The sequence below is a fragment of the Mangifera indica genome, chromosome 16 (genome assembly GCF_011075055.1).
Source record: "Mangifera indica cultivar Alphonso chromosome 16, CATAS_Mindica_2.1, whole genome shotgun sequence".
In the NCBI taxonomy this organism is placed as follows: Eukaryota; Viridiplantae; Streptophyta; class Magnoliopsida; order Sapindales; family Anacardiaceae; genus Mangifera; species Mangifera indica.
The window spans coordinates 1,176,213-1,189,733 of NC_058152.1; the positions used below are offsets into that span (position 1 = coordinate 1,176,213).

Genomic DNA, 13,521 nt, shown 5'->3' on the forward strand with positions numbered 1-13,521 from the left:
GTTATCATTTTTAAGTCTAGTTTAAAATTATCATTTTTGAAAATAGGTGAAATTCTGGGTATAATTATATTAATTAAATTTTTAAATTTGATTATGATGGATGCCTTCTTATATCATAGGCAAAGACTTATTCTCACCCAAAGTTTGATGTATTAGCAAAGACTTATTATTAGTCTATAATTAATTCAAATTTGATGAAAAATTATTATATTTTTAAATTAAGGAGAGAAAATGATATAAACTTTTATTTTTTAAAATATTATTATTAAACAATGATATTACTTTTACCCTAACTAAACATTTTAATAGAAATTAGTTCATAGGTGAGATTTTATGTTTTTGAAAATTATTGAATGTGAATTTGGATTTACACAATACCTTGGTAGGCATAAGTCTTTTGGCCTTTTATTTTTAATTTTAAAACAATATCACATCATTGTAAAAAGATCTTTTCCATTCTTTTACCTTGGTTTGATATGATTTGCTAAATATATAAATTATTAAAATATTTATTAAAAATCAAATTATTAAAGATTATTGTGTCTTCTAAAATTAAAGCTAATCAGCAAACAATTAATATTAAAAATGTCTATTAGGTTGATTTTGAATTATAATAGAATTACTGTTAAACATGTGATAACGTGACATATATTCATTGCTGACGTGGTAACTCATTTCCTTATTTCAAACATAATTTGTCAAATTAACACTACCTAAGTAAGTCTCTCCATATATGCATGTGGGCGCTATTCCGACATTGTAAACACACATTCTCTCATATCTCTTTTTTGGCATTCAAAAATCATTCTTTTATTTTCAAGATCATGAGAGTTTGCCTTTTTGAGATCCCAAGTTTGTTGCGATATCTCTTTCTCCACTAAAGTTGTTGTTGTTATTATTTGAGATTTATTTATAGAATAGATAAACTGATGTGTTGTGATCAGTTAAAGAGATAAAAATTAGAGATTGAATTTATTAATATGAGAAATATCAATATTACTTTTTACGGTTTTGATTACTTGTTACCTAGATTTAGTTTTATTTTTTGGGTAGGGTTAAAGTTTTTTTTCTATTTCTTACTTGGGATGGGAGCATCAAATGAAATTTAGTTGAGTCTTCGGGTATATCAAAACAATCGTTTATGAGAGTTTTGAGAGTTTATAACACTCTAATTTTTTTTTAATTTCTCATATCTCATTTTTTGAGGTCAAAAATCTTTTTCCTATTTTCAAAATTATGAGAATTCATAACACTATCATTTTTTTGTTTCAAAAAAAAAAAAAAGCCCTCTCTTCTGTTAAGACTGTTTGGTTAGTTTAAATGATTTTAATACCCTCATCCTTCCCATACAGATTAAGCCCACTTAACATGCATAACGATTGATATGCGGTGGGCCCAACTGGGGATGCTGGGTTTGGGATATTAATGCTTTTTATCTTTGATTTGGATTTTTTTTTAATGTTCATTCTTCGGTTTTTCAAATGATATGTGGTGGACTTGATACATATAGGAAGTGAAATTATGCCCGTTATAAGATTTAAAAAAAAAAAAGGGCCGTTGGTGATGGTCCCCATGTGCTTAAATCAGACCAAACATACTGAACATCCTTCGCCTGCCTGCCCCTTTGTATCTTTGAATCCGTTTCATTCTTTCTCAGTATCTCTTTCTTTGATCTTTTTAATTTCAAAACTTAACTATACTTGCAGATCAGTTTCTTCTCTAGCTTCACTTTGGATCTGCAAAGGCGCTTCCTCTCCTTCCCACATCGACTTGAAGCTGCGTAAGGTGAGTTCATTAGGGTTTCTGAATTTCATCACCAATGTTGCAAATTGGTTGCCATGATGATTTCTAAATGTATGAAAGCTCCTATGTATTGTTTTATGAAAGTTGATCCTGAGCGGTTACCCGAGAAACTGAAAAGATTCCTTTCGGGTTTTGTTGGAATCTCTTAATGATTTGTTTGTTTGCTTCTTCCTATTAAGTTTAGTCAGAGATGCCTTTCTATCTCTAGACTATTTTCTTCCACTTCGTCTGTTAATAAATTTTTCTTTTTGTCCTTTTTATGAAGTTCTTGAGTAAGGCAGTTGCATGCTCTTCTGATTTATAGACTCCTATGCAATTAAGTTGTTGATTCTGTTGAATAATGATTAAGAATGCAAACTGGTCTATCAAATCTAGGATATTATAATTTTTGGTTTTATCTTATTGATGAATTTCTTGGACAATGAAATGTGTGTGTAAAAAGCATGTTAACCGAAGAACTTTAATGTACAACACTGTTGTGGTGCAGTTGGTATTTATGATTTGAGAAAACATGTTTTAAAGACTGCTACCTAGTTCGAATAATTTTATTATTTTAAATTATTTATTATTATAATTTGTTAATGACAAATTTATAACCTGTTTATATTGGTGATTTATTAAATACTTTGCAGCTTGACTCTGGAGATGCACATATTCAGTTCTTTTATATGGAAGTGGTGCATTGGTTGCTGTGTGGTTGGCATCAGCAATTGTCAATGCTGTGGATTCTATGCACATATTCAGTTCTTTTATATGGAAGTGGTGCATTGGCTGCTGTGTGGTTGGCATCAGCAATTGTCAATGCTGTGGATTCTATTCCTTTGGTATGTATGCATACCCATTCTATTCCAATAGCTGACAGGGTTGGGTGACATTACACCGCTGTACCTAGCAAGCCCTTCCAATACTATCTTAGTTCTTGAAAAAATTTTAGCCATGTCTAATAAATACTTGTGTGGCTGAATATATATAACGTGAAGTATTTAACAAATGTTTAAAATGTTTCCTTAAATTTATTTTTCCAGGTTAGAAGTATTTGATGAGAAAATCTCCCTGTCCTTCTATTCTCCCTTAAAACTTCCTTTTTGGTATATTTCCTATGTTTTTGGTAATATTTTTTCAGGTGGTCTGTTGTTGCTGATGGAACTAGCATTTCTATTAAGAGGTGTTGGTACTGAGGTGTATTGGATGATAATCTAGAAGCAGTCTGAAGAAGATGAGGTGATATACAGTTTGGAACATAAGATGTTGAATCAAGGGTGCAGGTTATAATTTAAGTATCTTAATTATGCATTTAGCATATGTACTTTGTTTAATTAATTTTTATGCATTTTTATTATTATTACTTCTTTGATTTATTTCAGTGGTTCTTGATGCTATACTTTCAAAATTATATTTAACTCTGGAATCTTGTGTCCATGTTATGGCAGAAAGAGGATTATCTCTATTCTTATTATTTTTTGTTGTTGTGAATGATGTTGCTATACTATTTCATTACTATTTTTAGAATGTGAGAAGCTAGAAAAGATTTCTAATTGAAGTAGAAAATTGATGTGGTTATTAGTTTAAGGGGTTCACACTTTTGAGAGGAAAGGGAGCTCGATACATCCTTACTTTCCACATTTATAGGCTATATAAATGAACTCTTTACTCACGAGTTATGGTACCTCTATATCAATTCTGAATAGATCAACTGAATAGATCCATACCCACCTTTGGTTTAGGTTGACCAATGACAAACATTTTTAGTTAGAACAAAATGTACCATTCCTTGAAGATGATAGGAACCTCTAAAATTTTCTTGTATACTATCTTGTTGCCTTTACAAACCCCTCTAATGCCTCTCATTCTTAATAGCTTTAGAATATTATTTCATTTTTGTTTTAATTTGAAGATGCTAGGAACCTCTAAAACAAAACAAATATCCCATTTTGAAATAATCTTGGCAAAAAGAGAAGTTGGACTGCTTTAAACTCAGAGACTATTTTCTTCTTTCCTTTTACAATTCTATCTCCCTTTTATACATACTTCTCTTACTTACCACACATGTTTTAGGACTCCTCAATCCAGTTTCATTCATACCATACATGTTCCATAACTTCCCAATACCATTTATTTCACTTAAATATTACTCTTAATCAATTATAATTATAGATAAATATTATTCTAATTAAATAATATTAACATAATATTCTAATAATATTATTCTAATAATATTTATTATCCTAATAAATCTTATAATATTTATTATCCTAATATTTATCCTAATAAATATAATATTTATAATATTTATTAGGATAGAATATAATATTTATTATCCTAATAAATATTATCCTGATTAAATTATATTCTATCCTAGCATAATCATAATTATTATATTAATCAATATTAATTAATTATTATTATTATCATCTAATCTTAATATTATACGACTCTTTGAAAACCACTTGTTCTCATCTATTTTGGTGAAATATATGGGAATGGAAAGTTATGAAACATGTATGGTCCATACATATGGGCAGTATATATAAAAAAGAACTAAGATTGTAAACGGAAAGAAGAAAAGTAGTTTGAGTTTAGGACAGTCTTTGGCTAATTGTAAGGCTTACCTTGGGAGGAGCTGATACTAGTGTTGTTTCATATAAAGCATTTGTTATGTTGTATTTTGGAGTTCAAGATAAACAATTGATGTCGTTGGTTTTATTTTGTCGATTCCCCTATTTTGGAGTTCGATAATCTTTGGTGCTCTTGGTTTTTAGGTGGATGATCGGTAGTTGGATGGTTCAAGATAAGGTTGGTTTGGCTGGTTTGTGAGAAATGACTTGAATTATTTAGGCTAAAGGCATGTAGGTTTGGGCTTGTATTGTTGGGTGTTCTATGGCCAGTAATTTTGTTTTTCTCAACTGATTCTTCTTCTCCAATAATTCTTTTTCAATATTACTATTCATCAATTAATCAAACTTGAACTGATCATTTTAGTTCTGAGCTAAACTTGAATTGGTTGTTCTAGATTTGAGCCAAACTATGTCTACAAAGGAGTTATTAATCCTTATAGCTGAAACTTTTGTGGACTAACGAGTAGTAAATTACTAGGGCTGGTTAATATTAGAAGCGAGTAGCTGGTTTATATATTTGTTGCAATTATTTGTGCTATAAATCCTTTGGTTGGTTAATTTAAGCCCAAGGTTTTGAGAAAGCCTAGGTATATGGAATGCCATTTGTGATATTAGTTGTTATGGTATGATTTATCTCTCATTTTGATGGTGATTTATGTTATTGATTTCTATCTTTCTATGTTGAATTGCAAATTGCTGCTGATTTATGTTAAACTTTTTAGATTATGTTCTCCAAGAAGTGCTTTTCTCTTTACTCACATTGGAGTTCTAATGGTCAACCTGACTTTTATAAGGAAATTATTGTTTGTTGATTCTGATTACATCTTTTCTTATTCATGTCAGCCTGCAGTTTTGTGTGCAACCAAAATTTTACTATTTTTTCGGTTGATTTATAATGATTTGGGGAGGAATATACTGGGGAAAATCATCACAAAGTAGGAATTGGGGTATGCAGCTTTATCTTTTTGACAAGCAACTATGGAAAATGAAGGATGCAACTTTTGTTATGGTGGTCAGAGAATGCAATCTTTGCATGGGTAATTTTTTAAAAGCATCACGTATTAGTATTTTTTTTTCAGTCTTGACTATTATTGCATTGTGTATTTGTTTTTTTAAACCTCTTATAACATTCTTTAGTTCAGGTTTAAGTTTTAAGCTTGTTTTGGGCTTGCTTTACTCCTTTAGTGAAAAGACATGACTACTAATCAACATTTACAATCTGTACTCTCTTTCACATTTAGCGTATAAATGAATGATTTTAATCCTGACATTATATTAATTCTTTTATAGGAGGACTACTGGTGGCCCTACAGGGCGTTCCACGAAAGGGCAATGGACTTTGGAAGAGGTGAATATGTACTTTCTATCTATAGCTTTTTTTGCCTTTCTTTAGGTTTTCAATGTCCTTCCATCTTCCTTGAGATTCAAAAATTTTATTTTATGCGATCTTATGATGATATAAAATATTGGCTTCAGGGCATGTTGCCTTTTTGTAACACATAATGACTATTCAATCTGATGCCATAAGAGAGAGACCATGAAACTATACTAGCGTTCATATTTTATAGTGCATCAGGATTTTGTACCATTCATATTAGCTTTATTTTTGAGATGATTCATCGTATAACTGCTAATGATATTTTAACTTCAAGGGCTATTATATTTACACATGTACACAAACTGTTCAATTCTATTTTATTTTATCTTTTATTAACAAGATGGCATTTTATTATATGTTCAGGATGAGATATTGCGGAAGACTCTTCAATGATTCAAGGGAAAGAACGGAAGAAAATTGGTATGAATATGGAAGTTTTTGTGTTTTGCCATCTCTTGATTCTTTGATATTCTTTTATATACACACATGGTCTAATTGTAGTTTGTGTGTTTTTCAGCAGAATGTTTCAGGGACTGGACAAATGTGCAGTGCTTACACATGGTGTGTTTTGCTATCTCTTGGTATGAATATGGAAGCTTTTGTGTTTTGCCATCTCTTGATTCTTTGATATACGCACATGGTCTAATTGTAGTTTGTGTGTTTTTCAGCAAAATGTTTCAGGGACTCGACAAATGTACAGTGCTTACGCATGGGGGGTTTTGCTATCTCTTGGTATGAATATGGAAGTTTTTGTGTTTTGCCATCTCTTGATTCTTTGATATACACACGTGGTCTAATTGTAGTTTGTGTGTTTTTCAGCAAAATGTTTCAGGGACTCGACAAATGTACAGTGCTTACGCATGGGGTGTTTTGCTATCTCTTGGTATGAATATGGAAGTTTTTGTGTTTTGCTATCTCTTGATTCTTTGATATTCTTTTATATTACACATGGTCTAATTGTAGTTTGTCTGTTTTTCAGCGGAATGTTTCAGGGACTGGTCTGTACACACAAGGTCTATATACACACGGTGTGAATATGAAAGTTTGTGTTTTGCTATCTCTTGGTATGAATATTGAAGTTTGTGTGTTTTGCTCTTGATTCTTTGTTATTCTTTTATATATACACACATGGTTTAATTGTAGTTTGTGTTTTTCAGCAGAATGTTTCAAGGACTGGACAGATGTACAGTGGTTACATGGGTGGCAGAAAGTCTTGAATCCAGAACTAAGGAGGTAATTTATTCTAAGGAGGTAATTTATTCTATTTGTTTGTTATTTCCGACATTAGTTGCTTTCTTGTGGTGTTATGCCAACTTTTGAATTTGCTTGTTAAATCCCCATGGTGTAAGGTGAAAGGATTAACTTATCTAGTTGCTGTAGCTTAATTTTAAGGAGATATTGTAGAAAACATATAAAGCTAGTGATGTTAGCTTTTTAGGTAGTTATGATAATTTACATTAGCTCTAAAGATAAAAAGGGAAAAATCTTGCATAACTTTAAGTAGAAATATAAGTGTAAGAAGGACAAGCGTATGAGCGAAGATGTGGAAGCGACATTTGAGATTTAACTACAAGAAAAATGAGAGAGACCTTTCTAACAAATTATGTTCAAGAATAAAAATTATGTTTCTTAAACATCAAGTTTTGCTCATTGCTAGTTAGTTAGGTTAACACCATTGGGTTTATGATATAAGGGAGAGCAATTATTTTTATTTCGAACTATGTAAGGACGCGAACTATGTAAGGTTCACATTGCTAGTTGATTAGTTTTCATCACATTTTGCATTTGTCCTTTACTTTGGATGTTGTCAAGTTAGGTAAAAAGTTTCACACAACTAGGTTTGTGATATATTTATAAGGAAAAACAATTATTTTTACACGAACATCAAGTATGTGGAGAAGGTTGATAACAAGCCAACTTTAAGGATGGAAAGGGAAAAATCTTACACGATCGATAAGTAGAAATACAATTGTGAGGAGGATGTTGGGAGTTCATTTAGACTTTCAAGACTCGAAGCATGAGACCTTCACTAGTATTGAGCAGGGATTTAGGTATAGAGACAAGAGGGGATACAAAGCCAAAATATGGGCGAGGATGTTTAACTAAGATTCAAACATGAGAACCAAGAGGATATGAAACCAGAATGAGAACTAGTGCGTTGAATTAACTCAAAGGTTGTAGACAGAAAACAACCCACTAAGATTTTATAATAATTTACCCGAATGTTAAATATAAGGAGGAGGATAAACAGCCATGATGAGGAGACTACATTAGCTCAAAGGTTGTAGACAGAAAACAACCCACTAAGATTTTATAATAATTTACTTGAATGTCAAATATATGGAGGAAGGTAAACAACCAAGATGAGGAGGCTACATTAGCTCTATGGAAAAGGGAAAATCTTACTCGATACGTAAGTAGAATACAAGTGTGAGAAGGACACTCATACGAAGCCAAAATTTGGATGCGACATTAGCTTTAAGATTGTAGAGAGAAAAGTTCATTTAGGCTTTTTGGACACAAAATATGAAACCTTTATTAGTATTAAATATAAATTCAAGTGTAAGGACAAGGGGATATGACCATCAAGTATGAGTAGTAGGAGGACGACAAGTCGAGATGAGGTGCCATATTTGCTCTAAGTATAGATAGGGAAAAAGAAAAAATTAGTTTAAACAATTTTTTAAAGATTGATAAAATTTTATCATAATTTTTTTTATTATACAATTTTAGCCAAAAATCTAAGTTGGATTCTAAGAAAGTATAGATCTAAATGCTCTTATTTCATTAGAAATTTGAAAATCCTTTAACAGTGAAATATCTTTCACTTTGTGCTCTTTTAATTTGTTGATTCTTGATCAATTGTATTTTTATTTAATATAAAAAATACTTTAGTTTATGTCGTATTTATATTTTTGTGTTCAAATCTCTAGAAAAAAATGAAACCGTAGAAATCTGAAAAATTTTTGTGGGGTATGTCAGGTAGGTCGGTCGGTTTGAGGCCTGGCCCGACCTGCCACATTTTAAGTGGTAGGCCAGGTGCTAAGTTGGCCGCCCTACCAAAAATTTACACCAAATAAGTGATAGGTCAGGTCCTAGGTAAACTGACCTAACAATTTCACAATAAGATGGTAGGCTGGCCAACCCCATGAAAATTTTCTAAATTTTTACAGTTTCTTTTTTTCCAGCAGTTTGAACAAAAAAATATAGATTCAATTTAATTTGATGGATTTTTTTTCGTAAAATAAGTAGTAGCATTTGGATCTAAACTCGGATTAAAATGTTTTTTGTGCATGGTTTTAAAGAGTAGACAGATGTATTTTGCTTAGGTTGTTAGAGTCGAAGACAAGGGTAAATATGTATTAAAATAAATTTTTGGCTAAAATTGTATAATGAAAAAATAGTGATAAAGATTGTACAGACATATAAAAAATACACAAAGTATGTGACCATCACTAGTATCAAACTATGATTTAAGAATAGGGATAAGGGGGATACGAAGCCAAAATGAGGACGAAGTGATTCAATTAACTCAAAGTTTGTAAAAATAAAATAACCCACTGAGTTTTATACAAATGTAAGGACGTGAGCATCAAGTATAAGGAGAAAGAGGATTGAAAGCCAAAATGAGGAGGTCGCATTAGCTCTTAGGATAGAAAGCGAAAATCTTGCATAACTAGTAAGTAGAAATAAAAAAGTGAGGACACACATACGAAGCGAAGATGAAGATGTGATATGAGCTCTAAGGTTGCGAAGAGAAGAGTTCATTTAGGCTTTCGAGATTCGAAGTATGAGACCATCACTAGTATCATACAAATATTCAACTAAAAGGACAAAGGGGATGTAAAGCCAAATTGAGGATGAGGACGTTGAATTAATTTAAAGGTTGTAAACAGAGAACAGCCTGTTTAGAGTTTATAATAACTTAAGGATGTGAGCATCAAGTATATGGAAAAGGAGGATTGCAAGTCAAGATATGAAGACACATTAGCTCTAATGAAGGAAAAGGAAAATCTTGCACTAGTGGACAAAGGGGCTGGTTTGTGAGAAATGACTTGAATTATTTAGGCTAAAGGCATGTAGGTTTGGGCTTGTATTGTTGGGTGTTCTATGGCTAGTAATTTTGTTTCCCTCCATTGATTCTTCTTCTTCAATAATTCTTTTTCAATATTACTATTCATCAATTAATCAAACTTGAACTGATCATTTTAGTTCTGAGCTAAACTTGAATTGGTTATTCTAGATTTGAGCCAAACTTGATAATTTGTTTGACTGTGTCTACAAAGGAGTTATTAATCCTTATAGCTGAAACTTTTGTGGACTAACGAGTAGTAAATTACTAGGGCTGGTTAATATTAGAAGCGAGTAGCTGGTTTATATATTTGTTGCAATTATTTGTGCTATAAATCCTTTGGTTGGTTAATTTAAGCCCAAGGTTTTGAGAAAGCCTAGGTATATGGAATGCCATTTGTGATATTAGTTGTTATGGTATGATTTATCTTTCATTTTGATGGTGATTTATGTTATTGATTTCTATCTTTCTATGTTGAATTGCAAATTGCTGCTGATTTATGTTAAACTTTTTAGATTATGTTCTCCAAGAAGTGCTTTTCTCTTTACTCACATTGGAGTTCTAATGGTCAACCTGACTTTTATAAGGAAATTATTGTTTGTTGATTCTGATTACATCTTTTCTTATTCATGTCAGCCTGCAGTTTTGTGTGCAACCAAAATTTTACTATTTTTTCGGTTGATTTATAATGATTTGGGGAGGAATATACTGGGGAAAATCATCACAAAGTAGGAATTGGGGTATGCAGCTTTATCTTTTTGACAAGCAACTATGGAAAATGAAGGATAATATCTACTCCTTTAGAGTATGCAACTTTTGTTATGGTGGTCAGAGAATGCAATCTTTGCATGGGTAATTTTTTAAAAGCATCACGTATTAGTATTTTTTTTTCAGTCTTGACTATTATTGCATTGTGTATTTGTTTTTTTAAACCTCTTATAACATTCTTTAGTTCAGGTTTAAGTTTTAAGCTTGTTTTGGGCTTGCTTTACTCCTTTAGTGAAAAGACATGACTACTAATCAACATTTACAATCGGTACTCTCTTTCACATTTAGCGTATAAATGAATGATTTTAATCCTGACATTATATTAATTCTTTTATAGGAGGACTACTGGTGGCCCTACAGGGCGTTCCACGAAAGGGCAATGGACTTTGGAAGAGGTGAATATGTACTTTCTATCTATAGCTTTTTTTGCCTTTCTTTAGGTTTTCAATGTCCTTCCATCTTCCTTGAGATTCAAAAATTTTATTTTATGTGATCTTATGATGATATAAAATATTGGCTTCATGGCATGTTGCCTTTTTGTAGCACATAATGACTATTCAATCTGATGCCATAAGAGAGAGACCATGAAACTATACTAGCGTTCATATTTTATAGTGCATCAGGATTTTGTACCATTCATATTAGCTTTATTTTTGAGATGATTCATCGTATAACTGCTAATGATATTTTAACTTCAAGGGCTATTATATTTACACATGTACACAAACTGTTCAATTCTATTTTATTTTATCTTTTATTAACAAGATGGCATTTTATTATATGTTCAGGATGAGATATTGCGGAAGACTCTTCAATGATTCAAGGGAAAGAACCGGAAGAAAATTGGTATGAATATGGAAGTTTTTGTGTTTTGCCATCTATTGATTCTTTGATATTCTTTTATATACACACATGGTCTAATTGTAGTTTGTGTGTTTTTCAGCAGAATGTTTCAGGGACTGGACAAATGTGCAGTGCTTACACATGGTGTGTTTTGCTATCTCTTGGTATGAATATGGAAGCTTTTGTGTTTTGCCATCTCTTGATTCTTTGATATACGCACATGGTCTAATTGTAGTTTGTGTGTTTTTCAGCAAAATGTTTCAGGGACTCGACAAATGTACAGTGCTTACGCATGGGGGGTTTTGCTATCTCTTGGTATGAATGTGGAAGTTTTTGTGTTTTGCCATCTCTTGATTCTTTGATATACACACGTGGTCTAATTGTAGTTTGTGTGTTTTTCAGCAAAATGTTTCAGGGACTCGACAAATGTACAGTGCTTACGCATGGGGTGTTTTGCTATCTCTTGGTATGAATGTGGAAGTTTTTGTGTTTTGCCATCTCTTGATTCTTTGATATACACACGTGGTCTAATTGTAGTTTGTGTGTTTTTCAGCAAAATGTTTCAGGGACTCGACAAATGTACAGTGCTTACGCATGGGGTGTTTTGCTATCTCTTGGTATGAATATGGAAGTTTTTGTGTTATGCTATCTCTTGATTCTTTGATATTCTTTTATATTACACATGGTCTAATTGTAGTTTGTCTGTTTTTCAGCGGAATGTTTCAGGGACTGGTCTGTACACACAAGGTCTATATACACACGGTGTGAATATGAAAGTTTGTGTGTTTTGCTATCTCTTGGTATGAATATTGAAGTTTGTGTGTTTTGCTCTTGATTCTTTGTTATTCTTTTATATATACACACATGGTTTAATTGTAGTTTGTGTTTTTCAGCAGAATGTTTCAAGGACTGGACATATGTACAGTGGTTGCATGGGTGGCAGAAAGTCTTGAATCCAGAACTAAGGAGGTAATTTATTCTAAGGAGGTAATTTATTCTATTTGTTTGTTATTTCCGACATTAGTTGCTTTCTTGTGGTGTTATGCCAACTTTTGAATTTGCTTGTTAAATCCCCATGGTGTAAGGTGAAAGGATTAACTTATCTAGTTGCTGTAGCTTAATTTTAAGGAGATATTGTAGAAAACATATAAAGCTAGTGATGTTAGCTTTTTAGGTAGTTATGATAATTTACATTAGCTCTAAAGATAAAAAGGGAAAAATCTTGCATAACTTTAAGTAGAAATATAAGTGTAAGAAGGACAAGCGTATGAGCGAAGATGTGGAAGCGACATTTGAGATTTAACTACAAGAAAAATGAGAGAGACCTTTCTAACAAATTATGTTCAAGAATAAAAATTATGTTCCTTAAACATCAAGTTTTGCTCATTGCTAGTTAGTTAGGTTAACACCATTGGGTTTATGATATAAGGGAGAGCAATTATTTTTATTTCGAACTATGTAAGGACGCGAACTATGTAAGGTTCACATTGCTAGTTGATTAGTTTTCATCACATTTTGCATTTGTCCTTTACGTTGGATGTTGTCAAGTTAGGTAAAAAGTTTCACACAACTAGGTTTGTGATATATTTATAAGGAAAAACAATTATTTTTACACGAACATCAAGTATGTGGAGAAGGTTGATAACAAGCCAACTTTAAGGATGGAAAGGGAAAAATCTTACACGATCGATAAGTAGAAATACAATTGTGAGGAGGATGTTGGGAGTTCATTTAGACTTTCAAGACTCGAAGCATGAGACCTTCACTAGTATTGAGCAGGGATTTAGGTATAGAGACAAGAGGGGATACAAAGCCAAAATATGGACGAGGATGTTTAACTAAGATTCAAACATGAGAACCAAGAGGATATGAAACCAGAATGAGAATTAGTGCGTTGAATTAAGTCAAAGGTTGTAGACAGAAAACAACCCACTAAGATTTTATAATAATTTACCCGAATGTTAAATATAAGGAGGAGGATAAACAGCCATGATGAGGAGACTACATTAGCTAAAAGGTTGTAGACAGAAAACAACCCACTA

The 13,521-nt window shown here is 31.9% G+C and overlaps 2 protein-coding genes, 1 long non-coding RNA gene and 1 pseudogene across 3 annotated transcripts in view; all 4 read left to right on the forward strand.

The window, feature by feature from the left end:
• The first annotated feature begins 1,481 nt into the window (after positions 1 to 1,481).
• On the forward strand, positions 1,482 to 3,063 carry LOC123199081. Its single transcript, XM_044613918.1, has 3 exons — positions 1,482 to 1,785; positions 2,436 to 2,627; positions 2,927 to 3,063. Exons 1-3 carry the CDS (start codon positions 1,522 to 1,524, stop codon positions 2,942 to 2,944), a joined length of 474 nt encoding a protein of 157 aa, XP_044469853.1. The 5' UTR covers positions 1,482 to 1,521; the 3' UTR covers positions 2,945 to 3,063.
• On the forward strand, positions 1,834 to 1,913 carry LOC123199845 (annotated as a pseudogene).
• Positions 3,064 to 4,199: 1,136 nt separating the features above from the next.
• Positions 4,200 to 6,210, forward strand: LOC123199085. The gene is made up of 3 exons (XR_006498187.1): positions 4,200 to 5,455; positions 5,709 to 5,766; positions 6,160 to 6,210. It is a non-coding gene; the product is annotated as an uncharacterized LOC123199085 (long non-coding RNA).
• LOC123199077 overlaps positions 6,210 to 13,521 on the forward strand; it is a 112,553-nt gene continuing 105,241 nt past the window's right edge. The window contains exons 1-14 of the mRNA XM_044613907.1: positions 6,210 to 6,216; positions 6,317 to 6,377; positions 6,465 to 6,528; positions 6,616 to 6,679; positions 6,776 to 6,860; positions 6,954 to 7,029; positions 10,977 to 11,039; positions 11,425 to 11,482; positions 11,580 to 11,643; positions 11,731 to 11,794; positions 11,882 to 11,945; positions 12,033 to 12,096; positions 12,193 to 12,279; positions 12,373 to 12,448. Of these exons, the coding sequence (XP_044469842.1) occupies positions 6,338 to 6,377; positions 6,465 to 6,528; positions 6,616 to 6,679; positions 6,776 to 6,860; positions 6,954 to 7,029; positions 10,977 to 11,039; positions 11,425 to 11,482; positions 11,580 to 11,643; positions 11,731 to 11,794; positions 11,882 to 11,945; positions 12,033 to 12,096; positions 12,193 to 12,279; positions 12,373 to 12,448 (869 nt within the window). The 5' untranslated portion in view covers positions 6,210 to 6,216; positions 6,317 to 6,337. The remainder of the gene's footprint in view (positions 6,217 to 6,316; positions 6,378 to 6,464; positions 6,529 to 6,615; positions 6,680 to 6,775; positions 6,861 to 6,953; positions 7,030 to 10,976; positions 11,040 to 11,424; positions 11,483 to 11,579; positions 11,644 to 11,730; positions 11,795 to 11,881; positions 11,946 to 12,032; positions 12,097 to 12,192; positions 12,280 to 12,372; positions 12,449 to 13,521) is intronic.

What these genes read in the sequence shown, in the direction of transcription:
- LOC123199081 (XM_044613918.1), top strand. Translation starts at nt 1,522, where the DNA reads ATGCCCGTTATAAGATTTAAAAAAAAAAAAGGGCCGTTGGTGATGGTC. An exon ending in TCGACTTGAAGCTGCGTAAG is followed by an intron (nt 1,786 to 2,435) that starts GTGAGTTCATTA and finishes AATACTTTGCAG; the next exon opens with CTTGACTCTGGAGATGCACA.